The 19,682-nt window shown below is 36.1% G+C and overlaps 2 protein-coding genes across 6 annotated transcripts in view; one reads left to right on the top strand and one right to left on the bottom strand.

Annotated features, from left to right (window-relative positions):
* The window catches only part of Cog5 (component of oligomeric golgi complex 5), a 360,858-nt gene extending 357,648 nt beyond the window's left edge, over window positions 1-3,210 (bottom strand). For 2 of the 4 annotated variants that reach the window (XM_048786107.1, XM_048786106.1), the window contains exon 1: window positions 2,999-3,154. In XM_048786107.1, coding sequence (XP_048642064.1) covers window positions 2,999-3,092 — 94 coding nt within the window. In that variant the 5' untranslated portion in view covers window positions 3,093-3,154. Of the gene's footprint in view, window positions 1-2,640; window positions 2,801-2,998 lie in introns of all 4 variants that reach the window. The other 2 variants (XM_048786108.1, XM_015488339.2) reach the window with 2 other exon arrangements.
* Window positions 3,209-17,391, top strand: Dus4l (dihydrouridine synthase 4 like). Of its 2 annotated transcripts, none has more exons than XM_048786110.1 (7): window positions 3,209-3,446; window positions 4,872-5,008; window positions 9,069-9,190; window positions 13,501-13,618; window positions 14,665-14,787; window positions 15,577-15,803; window positions 16,524-17,391. In XM_048786110.1, the coding sequence occupies exons 2-7, from the start codon at window positions 4,893-4,895 to the stop codon at window positions 16,769-16,771; spliced, it is 954 nt and encodes a 317-aa protein (XP_048642067.1). In that variant the 5' UTR covers window positions 3,209-3,446; window positions 4,872-4,892; the 3' UTR covers window positions 16,772-17,391. The 2 variants fall into 2 exon arrangements, with proteins under 2 accessions (XP_048642067.1, XP_015343831.1); XM_015488345.2 differs by having other exon boundaries at window positions 3,210-3,396.
* The last annotated feature ends 2,291 nt before the right edge of the window (window positions 17,392-19,682 follow it).

Genomic DNA, 19,682 nt, shown 5'->3' with positions numbered 1-19,682 from the left:
CTCTTGCTTTTTGTTTACTTGGTTGGGTTTGTTGGTTTTTATTTTTTATTTATTTTTAATTTTTTGGTACCGGGACTTGAACCCAGATGCACTTTAACACTAAGCCATATCCCCAGGCCATTATTTTTATTTTTTACTTTTTTATTTTGAAACAGCATCTCACTAAGTTGCTCAGGGCCTTAGTTGCTGAGACTGGCCTCAAACTTGCAATTCTCCTGCCTAGCCTCCTGAGTTGATGGGATTACAGGCGTGCGCCACCATGCCCAGCCAGAAATTTCTCAAAAGAAACACAAATGGCCAACAATATATGAAAAAAAAAAATGTTCAACATCTGTAGTAATCAAAGAAATGCAAACCAAAACTACAATAAGATTTTATCTCACTCTATTCAGATCAAGAATGATCTGAATGGATCATGAACACAAAAGATCAAGAACATATATCATAGTAAAAGCTGACAAAAATGTAGGGGGAAAGATACACTCATACATTGCTGGTGGGACTGCAAATTAGTACAACCACTTGAAAAGTAGTATGGCCATTCCTCAAAAAAATCAGGAATGGAACTACCATATGACCCAGCTAACCCACTCCTTAATATTTATCCAAAAGAACTAAAATCAACATATTACAGCGATATAGTCACTACAGTATTTATAGCAGCACCATTCACAATAGCCAAATTATAGAATCAGCCCAAATGCCTGTTGAAGAAAATGTGGAATATATACACAATCAAGTTTTATTCATCCATAAAAAAGAATGAAATCATAGCATTTGTCAGTAAATGGATGGAAATGGAGAACATCATGCTAAATGAAATAAGCCAGACTCAGAAAATCAAAGGTGGAATGTTTCCTCTGGTATGGGGAAACTAGAACAAAGTAAAGGAAAGACAGTTGTTGGGGGACAGGGGTGTTCAGATATCGTAAATATATAGGGAAAATCACTAGAAGAGAAGGAAGAGAACAAGAAGAAGGGAGAAATTATGGGAATAGGAAAGAAGGAATGAATATAACGAAATAACGTTATATGCATATCTAAATGTACCAAGGGGAATTTCACCTTTATGTATATGTAGAAAGTACCAATCAAAAATAAATCAAGTAATGAAAGGAAGATCATTTGAGTAGAAGAGGGAGAATAGGGGAGGAAGTGGGTGACCAAAGGGAGGAAAGAATGGGGATTAAAATCAAATTTCTTGCTTGTATGATTTTTTCCAAAATGAACTCACTGCTATGTATAATTACAATGTCTGATTTAAAAAATAAAACATATGTAATCACTGGGAAAAAAAACACAACTAATCCTAGAAAGGTTTTTCTGGACACTGCCTGACCAATCCCTAACCTCTAGTTATCATCCTCTGAACTAATGGTTTACTTTGTACACAGTTCTAATGCTACTATTACAACACTATTATAATACTTACTTTTAGAGCTCAACAAGATTATTAACTTTTTAAATTTTTTTTTCATTGTAGATGGATACAACACCTTTATTTTATTTGTTCATTTTTTAATGTGGTACCGGGGATTGAACTCAGAGCCTCATGCGTGCTAGGCAAGCACTCTACCACTGAGCCACAACCCCGGCCCATTCTCCCCTACTAGATGGTGAGCTACTTGAGAATAAAAAAATGGAGACAGTTAGTCTTACAAGAGCTCAAAACTTGGTTAAATTGAATTTCAATTAAAAAACAAAGATGTATTAGACAGGGAACCTAACCTAAAGGATTCAACACAATCTAGTCCTGAAAATATCCTTAATTTTGACAAAAAAAAGTATATAGATTGTCATGAAAAGTCAACAAAAATACTCAACAGAAAAAAACAATTTAGAACTTTTAACCTTTTATAATACACTTACAGGAATGTTCAATTTGAAAAAAATCTTTCTGCACCTACTGTATGTAAGATAGGGCTATTAACACTGTGGAGTTAAAAAAGGATTTTACGGAGGGCGTGGTGGTGCACACCAGCGACTTGAGAGATCTCTGAGTCTCAGAGAAACAACATCTCAAAAAGTAACAAAGGGATGGGGGCTGAGTATATGTGCTCAGTGGTAAAGGGCCCCTGGGTTCAATCCCCAGTACCAAGAAAAAAAAAAAAAAAGAGGGCGTAGGGGTTTACAATAGAGCAGAAGAGATTAAGGTAAGTATACAAATGATTTTAATACAACAGTGTTTTCCCTAATGGATTTTATATAGTGTTTATATAGTGTTATATAGTGTTTTCCCTAATGGATTTTATATCCATTAGGGAAAACACTAAGAAACTTATGTTTACCCTCACAAATCAGAACTTTATTCTGAATGATGAGACTCAGCACGTTAACTGGACTACAACTGAATGTGCTTTTCAAGTACACTATATTAAACTTACTGGGGATAACTTCTCTTCAAAACTGACTACCAATAAATCTGACTGCTGTTTTCTGTACGAATAGATAACCCCTGCCTGAACTAAGAGTATAAACCCTCCTGCTTGCCTAATTGTGAATAACTGCCTCCTCAAAGAAACACAAGACTGCAAGAAGGGACACCTGTATAACCCAATAATTTAACGGAGGAGGTGTTTCCAACTCTACTTTAAAAAGAACTCCTTTCAATAAATGTCTGTTATCTGTTCTAGGTCTTACACTTTTCATGGGCTAGAATGCTTCATCTTTTCGTCAAAAGTGCGGCAGCAGGCGGTGGCTGCCAAGGCGGGTCACTGGGTGTGAGGTCCTAGAACTTCAGGGAAGCCCAAACACATGGGGGACGGAGTTGAGAAGAGGAGCAACTCAAAACCAGGAGTTCCTAGGACACCGGAAAGGAAGAGGGGGAATAAGTTGGCTTGGGCTGCACCCAGACGTCAGGGGACCGGGCGGAGGGGAGTGGTCAAGTCGAGCCCAGAAAACTTTGGGCAAAGCAAGGGTTGAGTCCACCACCTTGGCCCAGGCACCGAGCAGGATATTCCCTCCCGCCCCGCAGCCTGGCCAGTACTCCACTCCTTACCGTCCTGCAAAAGCTCCCGCACTGTCGCTGCAGCCGCTCCAGAACCCAGAGCCCCAAAGCCAGCCATAGTGGCGCCGCAGTCGCCACCTTCCATGTTGGCAGGTACCGGGTTGATGGCGTCAGTGAGAGGAGGTCCCGCCCAGGTTGACGCAGAATCCTGGCGCCGCCCGCCTTCACAGACCGCGGCTGTGGCCCGCCTGGTAATCCAAACGCTGCTCACGCGGCTGACAGAGCCTGGCTGGGAGTGGTGTGGGAACCAGAGCCCTCGTGCGCTGAGGACCCGGTGCTCGGCCACGCAGTCTAGGAAGCCGAGTCCGCCCAGGGCTTATTCGCTGTCTCCCTTCGCAGTTCGGAGCCTCGCCCCAGAGGCTGGAGTTGTTCCTCAGACTGAGGAGAAGGTGGGCGCCGGAACGTGACCGTGGCGCATATTTTAGAAAGAAAAGATAAAGCAAGTATTAAACCTAAGAACCCGGGCCTTGCGACGCGGGGCAAGAGACAATAGTGGAGGTTTCTGGGCGCTTCGCTGGCACAGCACACTCTAGGCAGGCGGGTGTTATTAACTGCCCCACGCCTTGATTGGCAATCCAGGGATAAAAACAGGCGGGAAAAGCTTGGGAACGAAAGTTGCTAAAGGGTGTTCTAAATTATTTTGTAAATCTATACTCATTTAATACTCGTAACCACTCAGGTGAGCTAGTCTCACGCTACTGCGCATTATCCTTTGACTTGACTTTATCTCAGAGGGTTTTCCTTAATATAATTTTATCTCAATTATACGAATGGGGTCAGTGTTCTGAGTGAAGGTCACATGAATTGCCTGGGGCAGTGTGCTCAGTTTCACATTATGTTTCATTATCCATAAAAAACCAAACTAGTGTTTTGGCATGTCCCAAACTGCACTATTTTTTTTTTTTTTTGCCTTATGATCATAAAGAATAAAAATAACAAGTTATGTTTTGAAGTGCTATTTAGAGTTGTTCTTATAATGGCATTTAATTTTCCTGAATAAAACAGGATATTTCCGAGTACCAGACATACACAGTATTTTGGAGGAAATTATTCAAATCAAATACCTTGATTTATCAATGCCAAAGAAAATAAAACGGAAAAAAATAATAAAAGTAATATGGTATACTAGAAAAAATCTTGTAGTTTTTCTATCTTGTTTTTCTACAACTATCTCATGTAGTTTTCAACTTTGATTTATCTTAGAAGTAGAATTCTGTGGTATTCCTTTTCTATTATTTATCTTAGTTTTTATTCTTTTTAGATATACATGACAGTAGAATGTATTTTGACATATTATACATAATGGAATATAACATTCTACTTCTAAGGATCTCATCCTTGTGGTTGAACATGATGTGGAGTTATACTGTTCGTGTATTCATATGTGAATTTAGGAAAGTTGTTAGGAATCATTCTACTTTCTTTCCGATTCCCATTCCCCCTCCCTTTCCTTCATTCCCCTCTGTCTTACCCAATGAACTTGTTTCCCTACCACCACCACCTTATTGTGTGTTAGCCTTTGCATATCAGAGAGAAGGTTCAACCTTTGATTTTGGGAGATTGGCTTAGTTCATTTAGCATGGTCATCTTCAGTTCCATCCATTTACCAACAAATGCCATAATTTCATTCTTCTTTATGGATGAGTAATATCCCATTGTGTGTGTGTGTGTGTGTGTGTGTGTGTGTGTGAGAGAGAGAGAGAGAGAAAGAGATAATCTATTTAATAATATGAAAAGAAGCTAAAACAAATTCTGATCCCACAAACCTAATGAAAAATAAATATCATTGGCAACTGAAATTTAGAATGATGAGAATTCACCTAGAGAAAGGATATTCCAAGTGCAAATGGATTGTCTTTTTCAGATTTGAAATAAATCTATATTCATGAAGTGTGACTCCATACAAACCACAATATGTCAAGAAAGAAAAAAAGATCCAATAGAAATGTTTCATTCTGGGCAGCTGGTGAAAATCTGTGCCCCAATGGTTCGATATTCAAAGTAAGTGTTGTTAAATGTTAATGAACTGAGGCATAATTTCCCTTTTTCGTTCTGCCTTTTTTTTAAGTACTGTAAGACCACTATATGGACTCTTCAATTCCTAGTTTTGGAATCATGATCTAGAAATGAGTCCTGGTGCCTAGTATATGTGTGTGTGCACATGCCTGAGCAAATCATCTCTGCAAGTGTCACATTTTATGTTTTTATAAATGGTGGCATTTATAACTCCCATCTATAAGGTATAGTAGATATTAAATGGATATAAACATTTATGCACAGGTTTTTGTTTGAATATGTGTCTTGAGACAAATGTATAAGAATGTAATTGCTGGATCATAAGATGTTTAGTTTTTGAAAAAACTGCCAGACTTTTCTAGAGTAGCAATAGTATTTGACCCTTCTACCTAGCACTATATGAGAAATCCAGTTTCTCCTCATTCTAACCTACTTTTGATAATAGCAGTGTTTTGGTTTTTTGTTCTTAACTGTTTTAATGGTATATAGTGATACCTCATTGTGTTTCTAATTTCTACATGTCCTGTATGTGATGTTAAACTTCTTTCCATGTGCTTATTTGGCAACTGTATAGTTTTGAGGAAATGTTTCTTAATGCTTTTTGCCCATATCCTAATATTGATCTTTTATTCTTGTGGTTTTTTAAATTATTATTAAATACATATAATATTTATCTTTTTATAATTTTTATGTGTAAAGTTCAGCACTGTTATGTTCCATATCATGCATCTGATCTCTGAAACTCTCTAGTCTTAAAAAACCCTTAAGCAATAACTCCATTCCTCTCCCCACCTAAACCCTGGCAACCATTATTCTACTGTTTCTCTACTTTTTCTTATGATTCTACTTATCTGAAGTACTGTAGGTGGAATCATATAGTTGTTGAGACTAGTTTTTTTACTTAGCATATTTTCAATGTCCATTCATATTGTAACATATACCAGATTTTTCCTTTCTTTTTTTTTTCAAGGCGTGGGGGGGGGCAGGATACCAGGGATTGAATTCTGGGACACTCGACCACTGAGCCACATCCACAGCCTTATTTTGTATTTTATTTAGAAACAGGGTCTCACTGAGTTGTTTAGCACCTCGATTTTGCTGAGGCTGGCTTTGAACTTGAGATCCTCCTGCTTTAGCCTCTAGAGCTGCTGGGATTACAGGCATGAGTCACCATGCCCAGCTCCTTCTTTAAGGCTAATTGTACGTGAATGCTACATTTTCTTTGTCCATTCATTGATCGATGTACAGTTGGATTGCTTCCATATTTTAGCTATTGCAAATAATGCTGTTATGAACATGGATGCACAAATATCTCAATTCTTTTTGGCTATATATTCAGAAGTGGAATTGCTGGATCACATGGTAATTGTGTTATGCTTTTTGAGGAACTTTCATACTATTTTCCATAGAAGCCATACCATGTTACCTTTTCACCAGCATTACACAAGAGTTCTTAATTTCTTCACACCCTTGCCAACTCATCATTTTCTGGAATTTTCAAAACTTATCCTGTCCCATCCTACTGGGTGTAAAGTGGATCTCATCGTAATTTTGATTTTCATTTCCATAAGGTTAGTGACATGAGCATCTTTTCTTATTGGCCAATTGTATATCTTTATTGTAGAAATATCTATTCAACATTTTGCCCATTTTTGAATAGGGTTTATTTTTTTTAATATTTATTTTTTAGGTGTAGATGGACACAACACAATGCCTTTATTTTTATGTGGTGCTGAGGATGGAACCCAGGCCTTGCCCATGCTAGGCGAGTGCTCCACCGCTGAGCCACTATCCCAGCCCCGGGTTTATATTTTTGTTTACTATTAAGTGTTGAGATGTCTTGATATGACTTCTTTGTCAACTATGTGACTTGCAAATATTTTCTCAGATTATATAGTTTATTCTCTTTACAGGGTGTTTTGCAAAGCAAAAGTTTTTTATTATGATGAAGTCCATTTTATCAGTTTTTCCTTGTATAAATTTTGCTTTTGGTGTCAAGTGTAATGTATCTTTGTGTAGCTCCAGATTCTGAAGATTTTCTCCAAAGTTTTTTCCTAAAAGTTTTTTATAATTTTATGCTTTACATTTAAGATCATGATTCAATTGTATTGATTTTAGTGTAAGTGTGAGAGTTAGATAGTTCTTTTTTTTTTGCCTAGAAATGTCCAGTTACTCTAGCCCTATTTGTTGAGAAGTCTATTTTTACTTGATTGAATTACTTCTGCTACTTCACTAAAAAAAAAAAAAAAAAAAATCAGTATTTTGTATTTTGTTTCATTGATTTATGTGTCTATCCCTTCACCATTTCCACAGTATGTGGATTATTTATTGTAGCTATATAACAAGTTTTGGAATCAAGGGACTGATAACCTCCTGATTCTAGTTGCTTTGCTTTCCACTTAATTTTAGAATGATCTTTGTGTGTTTACAAAAAAAAAAAAAAAAAATCTTGTGGAATTTCCATAAGAATTGAATGAAACCTACATATCAATTTGAGGAGAATTGACATCCTATCTATGTTGAATGTCACAATCCATAAAAACGATGTTTCTCTTCATTGATACAGATTTTCTCTGACTTCTTTCATCAGCATTGTGTGGTTTTCAGCATACAAGTTCTGTACATCTTTTGGAAAACTTAGCACCAGTTTTTTTTGTTGTTGTTGTTGTTTATGGTATTATTGTATTTTTAATTTTGGTGTCCATGTGGTCATTACTAGTAGTATATAGAAATACAATTAATTTTTGTATGTTGATCTTATATCCTACAAAGTTCTTGAGCCCTCTTCCTAATTCTGAGAGTTTGTTTTGTTTGCTATTTGTAAATTCCTTGGGATTATATAAACAACCGTGTCATCTACAAACAGATTTAGTTTTATTTCTTTCATTTCTTTCCCATGCCTTATTGCACTGATCTAGAAGTTCCATCTCTACGTTGAATGTGAGTGATGAGAGCAGACATCCATTCCTTTTTCCTATTTAGGAGGAAAGTGTTCTGTCGAATTTTTTGTGAATATTCTTTTTCAAGTTAAGGAGTTCCCCTCTATTTCTGTTTTTCTGAGAATTTTTTTTATCATGAATAAGTGTATCTTGTCAAATGCTTTTTCTGCTAAACTCATAATTATGTGTTTTTTCTTTAGCATATTAATATGATAGTTCATACTGATGGATTTTGAATATTGAACCTTCTCTAGCAGGGAAAGGTGGGGAGAACGGCATCATCTCCTTGCTGTCAGTAGTAAGTCTAGGTTCTTGGCCTCCTTGTTGCTGTAGGAAGGCATGAGAGTTCCAATTCCTTTTGGTGGGGGTGGCCTCATAACTACTGGGCAATACTAAAAGTCCTGGCTTTCCACATGGTCTCTGACAACACACCCAAGGAAGAGAGTGCCTTATTACTGCTGAGTAAACATGGAAGTCTGTGCTCCTCATGTGGTCTACACTACTACCACTAAAATTGGGGCCCTCACAGGTCAATAGGGATGAAAGTCTCAGATCCCTACCAGGTCCTCTTGAACACCACCACTGTGGGATGTTGGAGCACCTTGTTACAACATTGGAGGGGGGTAGAAGTCCCCGTTTGACCTTTTCTAGTGGAGGTGAGGCCATAGCTTTCTTCTATAATGTTTGATTGAATTTGAACCATTACCATAAAAAAGTTTTGTGTCATGCTTGGCTTCCCCTTTCCTAGTCTTTTAACTAGACGGACTTCTGTAGGCTATTCAGCACCCACTGGTGATTCCAGATCAGCTTCTTCAGTCCCAAGGCTGGGGTATTTGAGTTTATAAAACTGAAGGAGCTTACCACCTCTTATTTTAACCTGGCAGCCTCTTTTAACTTTTCAGAATTTCCTGTGTTTATTTTACATATAATATAAAGGGTTTTTAGTTATATTTAGTAGGAAGAATAGGAAAAAATACAGCTATTCTGTCTTCTCATGGACAGAACTCTCCCTAATAAATATTTAATAATCAACTAAATTAAACTTATAAATAGATATGATTATTGGTGTTTTCTAAATGCATAATTTAAGTTTTATATGCTCACAGGTTGGCTTTTAGAACACTAGTAAGAAAATACTGTTGTGATCTGTGTTATACACCAATGATAGTTGCCGCTGATTTTGTCAGATCTACAAAAGCCAGAGACAGTGAATTTACCACAAACCAAGGTATGTGAAACCCATAGTTTGTTTACTTTGTAAAACTTACCAAAAAAAATTTTGTTTGTAACTCAGCTACTTATCTAATCAGGCACAACCTATCTTAGTTTATATGATAAAATCCTTTCTTTTTTTTTAGTTGTATTTGGACACAATACCTTTATTTTATTTATTTTTATATGGTGCTGAGGATCGAACCTAGGACCTGGCACATGCTCTACCACTAAGCCACAATCCCAGCCCCAAAATCCTTTCATTTTTAAATGCCTTTAGTATTTTACATATAATACAGAGTGCTTTATAGGTTATTGGTGATCTACCAAAATATATGGTCAGCCTTTCTTCAGGTGTCCAGCCTCTCCCCTGGACTATCAGAATAGATCTCTGTCTTACAGTCTATAGTGTTGTACCACTCCAAACTATCTCCATACTGCTCAAAGTGACCTATCTAAAGTGTCAATTTGACAGCATGAACAACAGTAAGATCTTGTCTCAAAAAAAAAAAAAAAGGGTAATGAAAGTTTTTAGGCTTCGCCCCAATCCTACTGAATCAAAAACTATGGGTATGTGGTCCTGCAATCTATTTTGAAAAGTGTTCAAATAATTCTGAACTTGCCAAAGTTTGAGAACCCTTGACTTAAAGACTAAAATTTCTGCACCTGAGGATAAGATGCCAAGTCCTTCATGACCTACTAGCCTGTGAATAAATCTTCTGCAGCCTTAACTTCCATTAGTTTCTTCCCCTAGCCCACAACTTTATTCTTCAAAAATACTACATTAGGGTTGGGGTTGTAACTCACTGGTAGAGCACTTGTGTAATATGTATGAGGCTCAATCATCAGCACCACATAAAAAAATAAAAAAATTTAAGTTATTGTGTCCATCTACAACTAAAAATATTTAAAAAAAAAAAAAACTACATTATTTTATGTGTCTGAATATACCTTGTTCTCTCACACTTCCCTACCTAGAATATTGCACCTGTAACGTTAGTGACTTGGGAGCCTAAGGCAAATTACAGTTCATGATTCTTAATTCAGTATTCAAAGTTTGTAGCCAGGGAATCTTTCCTAATCATTCTCCACTTGTGCCCTATCTCCTTTTATTGCACTTAATCCTACTTTTTAAAATATATTCATTAATTGTGCTACTCTTTCCCACTAGATGATGGGTTCTTTGAGGGCTCAAGCTATAAACATAGCTTGATGTTTGTCCTCAAGAACTAACACAATGTGAAATCTGTTTGCCCAATAAATGGTTGTTAAGTTGAAATTCTATAACAAAGTAGAAAAGGGAATAGCACCCTATGTCCACATGAATAAAAAAGCAGATCCTACCCCATCATAATTACAAGTCAGTGGATTGCCCTAGAGATCTTGAATCAGTACAACTATGGCGATGTCCAGAAATCTGCATTTTTATAAACACCCAGTGAATCTTATATTGGTAGTCCTCAGAAAAATTTAGATCTATTCAGAGTTTATCATGGTCTTTAAAACCTAGGAAAGCTATGCTATCTTTAGCTACATTAAAATTTAAACTTTTATATATAATATGCAAATATGCCGGAGTACGGCTGCAGCAGAATAATCAGGGGGGGTGACGAATAACGTGTACGTTGATACAGCAGGAGTAGGAGCCGTTTATTGCAGGACAGGAGCAGTATTTATACATTCCACACAGCATAAACTAGATACATCAGTCAACCAATAAGGAATCTCCACACTTAATGGCTTGCTTTTGTTACTTCTCAAACCACTCCCTCTGGCATTTTGCCAGGCACCATCCAGACTTGTTTACGAACTTTAACATTCCCCTGGCAAAATGCCAGGTGTTATTTTGACTTGTTTACAGACTCTAACATTTCCCCCTTTTGTTTAATTTAAATAACGACCATAGTGGTTTTTACATAAACACCACAAATAATCTGCTGCGAGCAGAAGGGGAGGATACAAAATGTCACAATACCAAGCAAATTGATGGCTCCATGCAAGAAGCCCTTGGAAAAATTATACCAGCAATGACACCATTTGCAAAGGTACCGAGTTACAATTTGTTGTAGATTATAGTTTGTTGTCTCAGTCCAGGTAAAGCAGTGTCTCAATAGATTAACTCACAGTCCAGGTAAATCACAGTCCAGGTAAGTTCTGCAGGCAGCTAGCTTAAATCACAGTCTAGGTAAGTTCTGCAGGCAGCTAGCTTGATCCAAAGTCTCGTCCGGTTCTCAGCCAAAGTCTCATCAGGTTTTCAGCAACACTGGAAATTCTTCCACCTTTGTCTTCACCAGCACTGGACCGAAGGCAGGAACTCCGGATGGCTAAAGAAAATCTTGTAGCATTCCACTAAGAAAACAACCTTCTGAACAATTTAGTACATTATCTCAAGGTTTTTTTGCATTTGAAATAAGCATTAATAGTGCTCATTACTCATCAGCTTCCAGGTGTGGGAGAACCATTGTAGCTTAGTTATTGGCATTGAAAATGACCAAACATCAGGGACACCAGTAGCGTCTTCTGCTGGCTGTAGTGCCTGGGCAGCCCCAGATGGCCCTGGGGAGTGTCCCGGACTCAAACTGCTACTGGGCACAGGGAGCAAGAGCCTGCGAGACTGTGCCTCCAGGTCAGGTCTAGATTTGGGCTCGCGGCAGTGGAAGAGCCAGCTCCCCGGCCAGGAGGCGGGGAAGGGCCAGTCGCCGCCGCCTCTTGGAAAATCCTTGCTGCGCTGTGACCGGCTTGCACACTCGGCAGCCGCCTCTCCGCTTCACGCACCCTCCGGTAACGAAAAGTATTTAGTAATAGCCTTTTGCTGCAACTTTTTTCCTGATAATCTTTCTTCTTCTGAACTTTCTTTTTCTTTCTGACTAGAGTTCCTGGGCTCTTATCAACACATGCCCTAACTATTCTTGGTTCCACTGGGGTGCCTTCTTCCCTTAGAAATTTACTTCTCACCCCTTTCATATTTTCATCACAAAGACAATACAATACACTGAGACAAAACAAGACACAAACATACTGTATCAATCTTTTCCATTTTCTCGAAATGGCCATTTTTCCTCTCGCCCTATCTGCCTAGGGACGAGCAGATTGCTCCCGTCCTATCTATGGATGGGCAGCTTTTTTTTTCGTCACTTACCCCCGAGTGTCCCGGGGCTCCCCGTAACGGGCCACCATCTGCCGGAGTATGGCTGCAGCAGAATAATCAGGGGGGGTGGCGAATAACTTGTGTACGTTGATACAGCAGGAGTAGGAGCCGTTTATTGCAGGACAGGAGCAGTATTTATACATTCCACACAGCATAAACTAGATACATCAGTCAACCAATAAGGAATCTCCACACTTAATGGCTTGCTTTTGTTACTTCTCAAACCACTCCCTCTGGCATTTTGCCAGGCACCATCCAGACTTGTTTACGAACTTTAACATTCCCCTGGCAAAATGCCAGGTGTTATTTTGACTTGTTTACAGACTCTAACACAAATAGAGATAAAGAACTAGAAAAATAAAAACACTCTGATTAATAGTAAAACTAATTTATTTTTTAAATTACAAATGATAGTAAAAAAGGAATAACTAATAGAATTACACAGAAAAATTTACAAACATGAAAAGAGCTCACAAAGATATACAAATGTTAAGATAAGCACTGTAGGGTAAGTTGTGAAGAAAGAACCATATTGCTATGTATCAATACTGATAAACTCTTGCAAGATAATTTTGTAATATCTGTCAATGTTAAATGCCTATTCAGCAGTTATACATCTAGTAATTTATCCATTCTATGAATATTTTCACAAAAAAACAAATGCAAAACTATCCCTATTGTAGCTGTATTTGCAAGAGCCACAAATAAGAAGCAATCTAAATTGTGTATGGTTCATCTGTACAGTGGAATATTAGAGAAATTACATCTGAGTACATATCCCAGATCAAGAAAAGTAGAGTGGTAGCATAGCAACGTATGTGGAATTGTTCACATTGATTGGTTTACATATAAAAGGTTTACATATAAAATTGCTGAGATATAATAAACTAACTCCCACATTTAGGAAGTGGGTCTTTTCGTCAAAAAGTACTGGAATACTTTTAATTTTATCTAATTTTGTGCTGTTTGAATATTTGTGTAAATTTATTTCAATTTTAAATAAATCTTTTTGAATATTACCTTATTTGAATAGATGTTCCTTGTGCTAAAAATATTTATTGCTATTTTATCCTGTACAAACATTAGAGTTTCCTGTGTGTGTATGTGTGTGTGTGTGTGTGTGTGTGTGTTTGGTTTTTTTCCTATGGATTTTAATGTTGAGCTATTCGTTTTATCAGGTGATTGCCCATTGATTGTTCAGTTTGCTGCCAACGATGCCAGACTTTTATCTGATGCTGCTCGTATAGTCTGTCCTTATGCGAATGGAATAGACATTAACTGTGGTTGCCCTCAGAGGTAAAGCTCAAAGAAGTTGGAAGAGTTTTCAAAAAGATTAGAAAAAACTTTATGAACATGGTAAAATTTCTTTCTAGTTTTCCAAAAATTAAAAAGTAAGAACATAGAATTAAACTACCAGGATTCTACAAAAGAAGGAAGGAAAAAATATTTAGGAACATAAATTCAAAGATCTATCTGATGACTGAAATGATGTGTAGACCCTTGAAAAGTATTTTGTCTCCCCTTATCAATAACATTTTTGTGTAGATCTGCTTGAACCTTATCCAAAATTATATGAGAAATGTAGCGGCTACAATAATCCCTAAAATGTATTTTACTATCATGTGATATATATTCTTGCTCTAAAAAGTGTTTCTATGATTTGATAGAAACTGCCTATTTTCTTCTTATTTTCCTTAAAAAAATACCTTATTATAATCATTCTTTTCTTTTTTTTTTTTTTTTCCTTTCTCATGCCAGAGTTATTTGGTTGGGTTTAAGTAACTGGATTTGAGTAAGCTGTACTTAACTTGCCAACAGTATCCCTACTGTACTAGCTTATCTGTCAATTCAAAATGCATCCAAATAATTAAATCACGTTTTTAAGTACATCATAATCCAAACCAGATTAGATGTATTGTATACTCATTAGAAGAGTTAAAGAAGCCAAAAATTTTGAAAGTTAATAAAACCTCTTGTTATGTACAATAAGCATCAAATTTGGTATTTAAAATATCTGAAGTAATTGCAGTTAATTACAAATATTTTAATCTGTTTTGGTTGAACTAATTCTAATTTAGTATTCTGATCTGCCAACGGAAACTATTTCCCTGGAGTTGTTTGGTTTGGTTTTGATCTGGGAACATGTTTTCCTTATCATTATATTTTTTTTCCCATAGGTTGTTTTCCTAATCTTATTGATCTATGAGTTTTTAAAATCTGATTCATTTCAGATCACTAAATAAAGAAATATACAAATACATTTACATTTCAGTGCTTTTTAAATTTTTAACTTCTCTTCCACCTGTTTGTAATTCATTTGTTATTCTGTTTGTTTTACGAAGGTGGGCAATGGCAGAAGGTTATGGAGCTTGCTTAATAAATAAGCCAGAGCTTGTTCGAGATATGGTGAAACAAGTAAGAAATCAAGTGGAAAACCCCAAATTTTCAGTTTCTGTTAAAATAAGGTAAAGTCAATATTTTAGTCTGTTGACAAAATAATCTAATGATTAAGAATTAAAAGAATATTTCTTTTGTTTGGTGATTTGGGAGTATCTGTCCTAAATAAATTGGTAGTTGGTTTAGGAATTTTTGGAACAATACATTTAGTAAACAAATATATACCCTTCTGTTTATAATCCTGAATACCTTTTTTTTAACAAAAATTAAACCTCCCTTTTTTAAAAGATTTCACTATTCCCTCAACTTTTTCCAAGTTTTCTTTAATTAACACTAAAGAAATATTCCTAGCACCAAGAATAAAAATGAAAAGATATTTGCACTAAAATATTACAATAAAAATAAACTATAGTAATGTGTTTTTGGTGAAAAGTTAAAAACATATTTAACAGATAAAGTAGTATGTTCTTCCACTTGTTGATTGGGGCATTCATATCAAATCTTGACCCATTATGTTCCACAGTCCTATATAAAATTGAAAACTTTGGACTTAGTGGGTTAACATAGCATCTTTCACTTCATCTATCTTAGTATTTTGATGACTCTTTCATTATCAAAGCCAAAAGGGAGAAGCAATAGGTAAGATAAAACTCATTTGTTGTCCTGTTGTTGCCAATGGCAAAGTAAATAAATTTGAGGTCTTGGCTGGGAATAATCCCTGAAAAGATCCTTCCTGATAGTGGCATGACATGATAACATAACTAAACAGTGTAGTATATAAAATACCATTTTTTTAGTGAATTTTAGTATTAAGATTTGTTTGATATGAACAGATAGGTGTAATTTTGAAATTATAGGATCCATGATGACCTTACCAGAACCGTAGATCTTTGTCGAAAGGCTGAAGCAACTGGAGTTTCCTGGATTACAGTCCATGGAAGAACTGTTGAAGAAAGACATCAGCCAGTCCACTATGATGCCATTAAAATAATAAAGGAAAATATGTCTATACCTGTAATTGCTAACGGAGATATCAGGAGTTTAAAAGAGGCTGAAAATGTGTGGCAGATTACTGGGACAGACGGTAAGAAAAAAGTGCTTTGTTTATCTTTTAATTGGGAAAAAAAAGAATAAGGTAGTAATGTTAATTTGATTTTCATTATTTTCTTTTAATATTGGGCTGCATTTTCCCATCATACCGATTTAAGCTAAGCAGTCTATTAAAATGCTATTCATTCTCCTGCTTAGAAACTATATTATTTTAATGGGGATAAATTAAGTTACTTGTCTTCCACCATCATATCTAGTGACTAATTAGGAATTTTCCCAATAACCTATTATTAAAAAAAAAAAAAAAAAGCATCTGGAATAGAATGGAGTTAATAAACTCAGGAGTAATCAGAGAAGCCAAAGGAACCCTATATGGTTTCATTATCCTTTAAATTATTGGTATACCAAGCCAAGCACTGTAATAATTTACTATAGGGGAGAATGCAGATAAACTTTAACTGAAAACCTTCTGATTTATGACACTGTGGGTTTACCCTAAAGAAAAATTAAAAACTAATTTTGTAATGTAGAAGCCTTAAAAAATGAAGAACTTAAATACATTTAATTTCATTCATTTTCAAAAGGTACTAAAATATTTTAAATTATTGAATTAAACAGACTAATGTAAATAGAGCATTGTGAAAATCTTTAGTCATAACTTGTTTTTTAATATTCTACGTTTGTTTCATTGAGTTTGAACTAATAATCATGGGCGCTTAAGGTATGGACAAACATGGTCTGCTTTAATTTGTAGGTGTGATGGTTGCAAGAGGACTCTTAGCAAACCCAGCCATGTTTGCTGGATATGAGGAAACCCCATTGAAATGCATCTGGGACTGGGTTGACATCGCTCTTGAACTTGGAACTCCTTACATGTGTTTCCATCAACATTTAATGTACATGATGGAAAAGATAACTTCAAAGCAGGAAAGAAGAGTATTTAATGCACTGTCAAGCGCATCAGCAGTCTTAGATTACCTTACAGAGCATTATGGCATTTGACTGGACTTCCTAAATTATATTAATATATACTCTGTTTTATACTTTATAAAATATAAGGTTGCATCTTTGTTTTTACTTTAAATCAGTGGCTCTAGGTCCAAACACGGACAAACTGTTCAGAATCTTGTTATGGTTGGAGGAGGAGGGTTTCTCTAAAGGAAATGTTTTTAACATTTTTAAATAAAAACTTTTTATTTTAATACTAACAAGGTATGACTTATATAATATCTGTACCTTAACAAGAAGTACATTTTTAATAAAAGTAAGTGCAGAGTTCTGGTAGAATAAAAGCTAACATCATATAAAATGAACAAGAAACTCTTAAATAGAATTATTCTCAGGGCTTAACATTAAAACTTTAAATTGGAATGTCAAACTGGTACACTTCCTAATTGAATTTTACACCTCAAGATATTTGTTTTAAATTGTACATAACAAAAATTTATTAGATATGTTATCTGGAATTTAGAACTAAGATTGCATGGAATTCTAATTTTTTATTTTTAGCTATACATGACAGTAGAATGTATTTTGATATACATATGTAGCATACAACTTCCGTTCTTCTGGTTGTATATGATATGGAATTAAATTGATCGTGTAGTCAGATGTGAACTTTGGAAGGTAATGTCCGATTCATTCTACTAGCTTTCCTTTTCTCATTCCCCCTCCCTTCATTTCCCTTTGTCTAATCCAAAGTACTTTTATTCTTCCCTTCTTCCCCCCTACCTCATTGTTAGTTATGTGGATACATATCAGAACATTCGACCTTTGGGTTTTTTTGAGATTCTCTTATTTCACTTGGCATAATAGTCTCCAATTCCATTTACTGGCAAATGTCATAATTTCATTTCTCTTCATGGCTGAGTAATATTCCATCGTGTATATATTCCACATTTTCTTTAATCCATTCATTTGTTGAAGGGCACCTAAGCTGGTTCCATAGCTTAGCTATTGTGAATTGAGCTTCTATAAACATTGATGTGGCAGCTTCACAGTAATATGCTGATTTTAAGTCTTTTGGGATTTATACTGAGAAGTGGGATAGCTGGGTCAAATGGTGGTTCCATTCCAAGTTTTCTGAGGAAATCTCCATACTGCTTTCCAGATTGGTTGCACCAATTTTCAGTCCCACCAGCAATATGTGAGTGTACCTTTTTCCCTACATCCTTGCCAACATTTTTTGTTACTTGTATTCTTGATAATTGCCATTCTGATTGAAGTGAGATGAAATCTCAGTGTAGTTTTAATTTTTATTTCTCTAATTGCTAGAGAGGTTGAACATTATTTCATATATTTGTTGACTGATCGTATTTTTTGTTCTGTGAAGTGCCTGTCCAGTTCCTTTGCCTAGATTTCATGGAATTCTTTAATATTAGACTTTGTGCATTTTAAGCCTTCTAGATCCTTAGAAGATTGCAAATCCGATAAACACACCTGAATCTAAAAAAATAAAGAGTAATTGTGTCCCCTCACATCTTAACTATAAAAAAAAAAAATTGGTAGCTAATGATTACATATCTCCAAATAGTATTTATCCAGAGAAATGATATATTTCTCTACTATTCAGTAGAGAATAGTAGCCAGATTTTAATTTTAAAACAACTTTTCATATTTTGTTATTAGTGACATTATTTTTATGCCTCTCTGTAATTGATAATTGCAATTTAAATTCCCATGGTTTGAGAGTGTTACTAATAGATTTTGTTATTGGTTAATGTGAGCTACAGAAGTATTTCAGTGAAAATAATTTATACCTCAGATATTCTTTATGCCCAACACAAAAATTAAGGAGTTCTCTAAACCTGTTTATTCATTAATTCGAGTTTGGGAATATTAAATGAATCAATTTGAACATGAACACTAAACTGCCACATTTTTTCTTCTGTGCTTTCACTTCTCAGTTACTGAAATTTTAATAGATAGAATAGAAATAATATATTAGCAAACAGGGAGATATATAACATTTTGATGTCGGTAAATTAACTTTGGAGTGAATTACACTAATGTAAGCACAGCAGCACCACTAGAGTTAAGATGCACAGCACAGGGAAGGTACCAGTGTTCCAAGAGTCAGGTATTGGGTTAAAAATAACTTCCTTATGGTTAATTTGTGTTCAAAGTCCTCCCCCCCCCACTTCTTCCTGTTTATATATGGTCAAGTCTATATGTAATTAAGGAGAAGCACCGACTTAAATGTGTTTGTACATTGTGTAATTATTCTCAACATTTGTTTAATGGTCCCAAAATAACTGTCTCCGAGAAGTGATACTTTATTTATATTCCTGATACGTCGTCAATACAAAAAAAAAAAAAAAAAAAATCTTATATAACTCGAATGTTTTTCAGGCAACTTGAAAACCTGGGAAATGTATAGTGAATAAATACGGCCACCTTTTCTGGGTCCCCAAAGAACACCTCAAAGGGTATTGCCTTTTCCTAGACCATGGAAAAGAACCGGGAAAACGGACAGAATATGTTGTAATGCTACAGATTCTCCTGTGGTTTCAAAAACAATGCTGCACGACCACCCAGTCTTGGCCCTTGTACAGTTTAATTCTGGACACTTGAAAGTTTTAACCTCCGAGAGAGCCCCAACTGGAAAAGAGTTCGCCGCAGACACTGGGTTTGCGCAGCCCACTTTAGTGGTTTCCAGATCTGGGCCTTCGCCGCTCCTCCAGAAACGGTGGCGCGCTGCAAAAACGCGAACCCGCCCTCCGGAAGAAGTTGCATTTGCGAGCCCCGAGCCTGAGTCGTCTTAGACTCCATCGCCAATTAGGAAACAATTATTACCAACAAACGTGGCCTCGCCGCGGGTGACCTTAGCAGGACGACAGCCTAAGGCAGGGGGAAGCCGGTTCGCCAGCCGCTTCCCACTCCCCCTTCCCTGCCCCCCACTTCTCTCCCCCTC

This window comes from Marmota marmota, unplaced genomic scaffold (assembly GCF_001458135.2).
Source record: "Marmota marmota marmota unplaced genomic scaffold, marMar, whole genome shotgun sequence".
Taxonomy (NCBI): Eukaryota; Metazoa; Chordata; class Mammalia; order Rodentia; family Sciuridae; genus Marmota; species Marmota marmota.
Note: the sequence above shows the minus strand (reverse complement) of the source record. Positions and strands in the feature narration are given on the sequence as shown.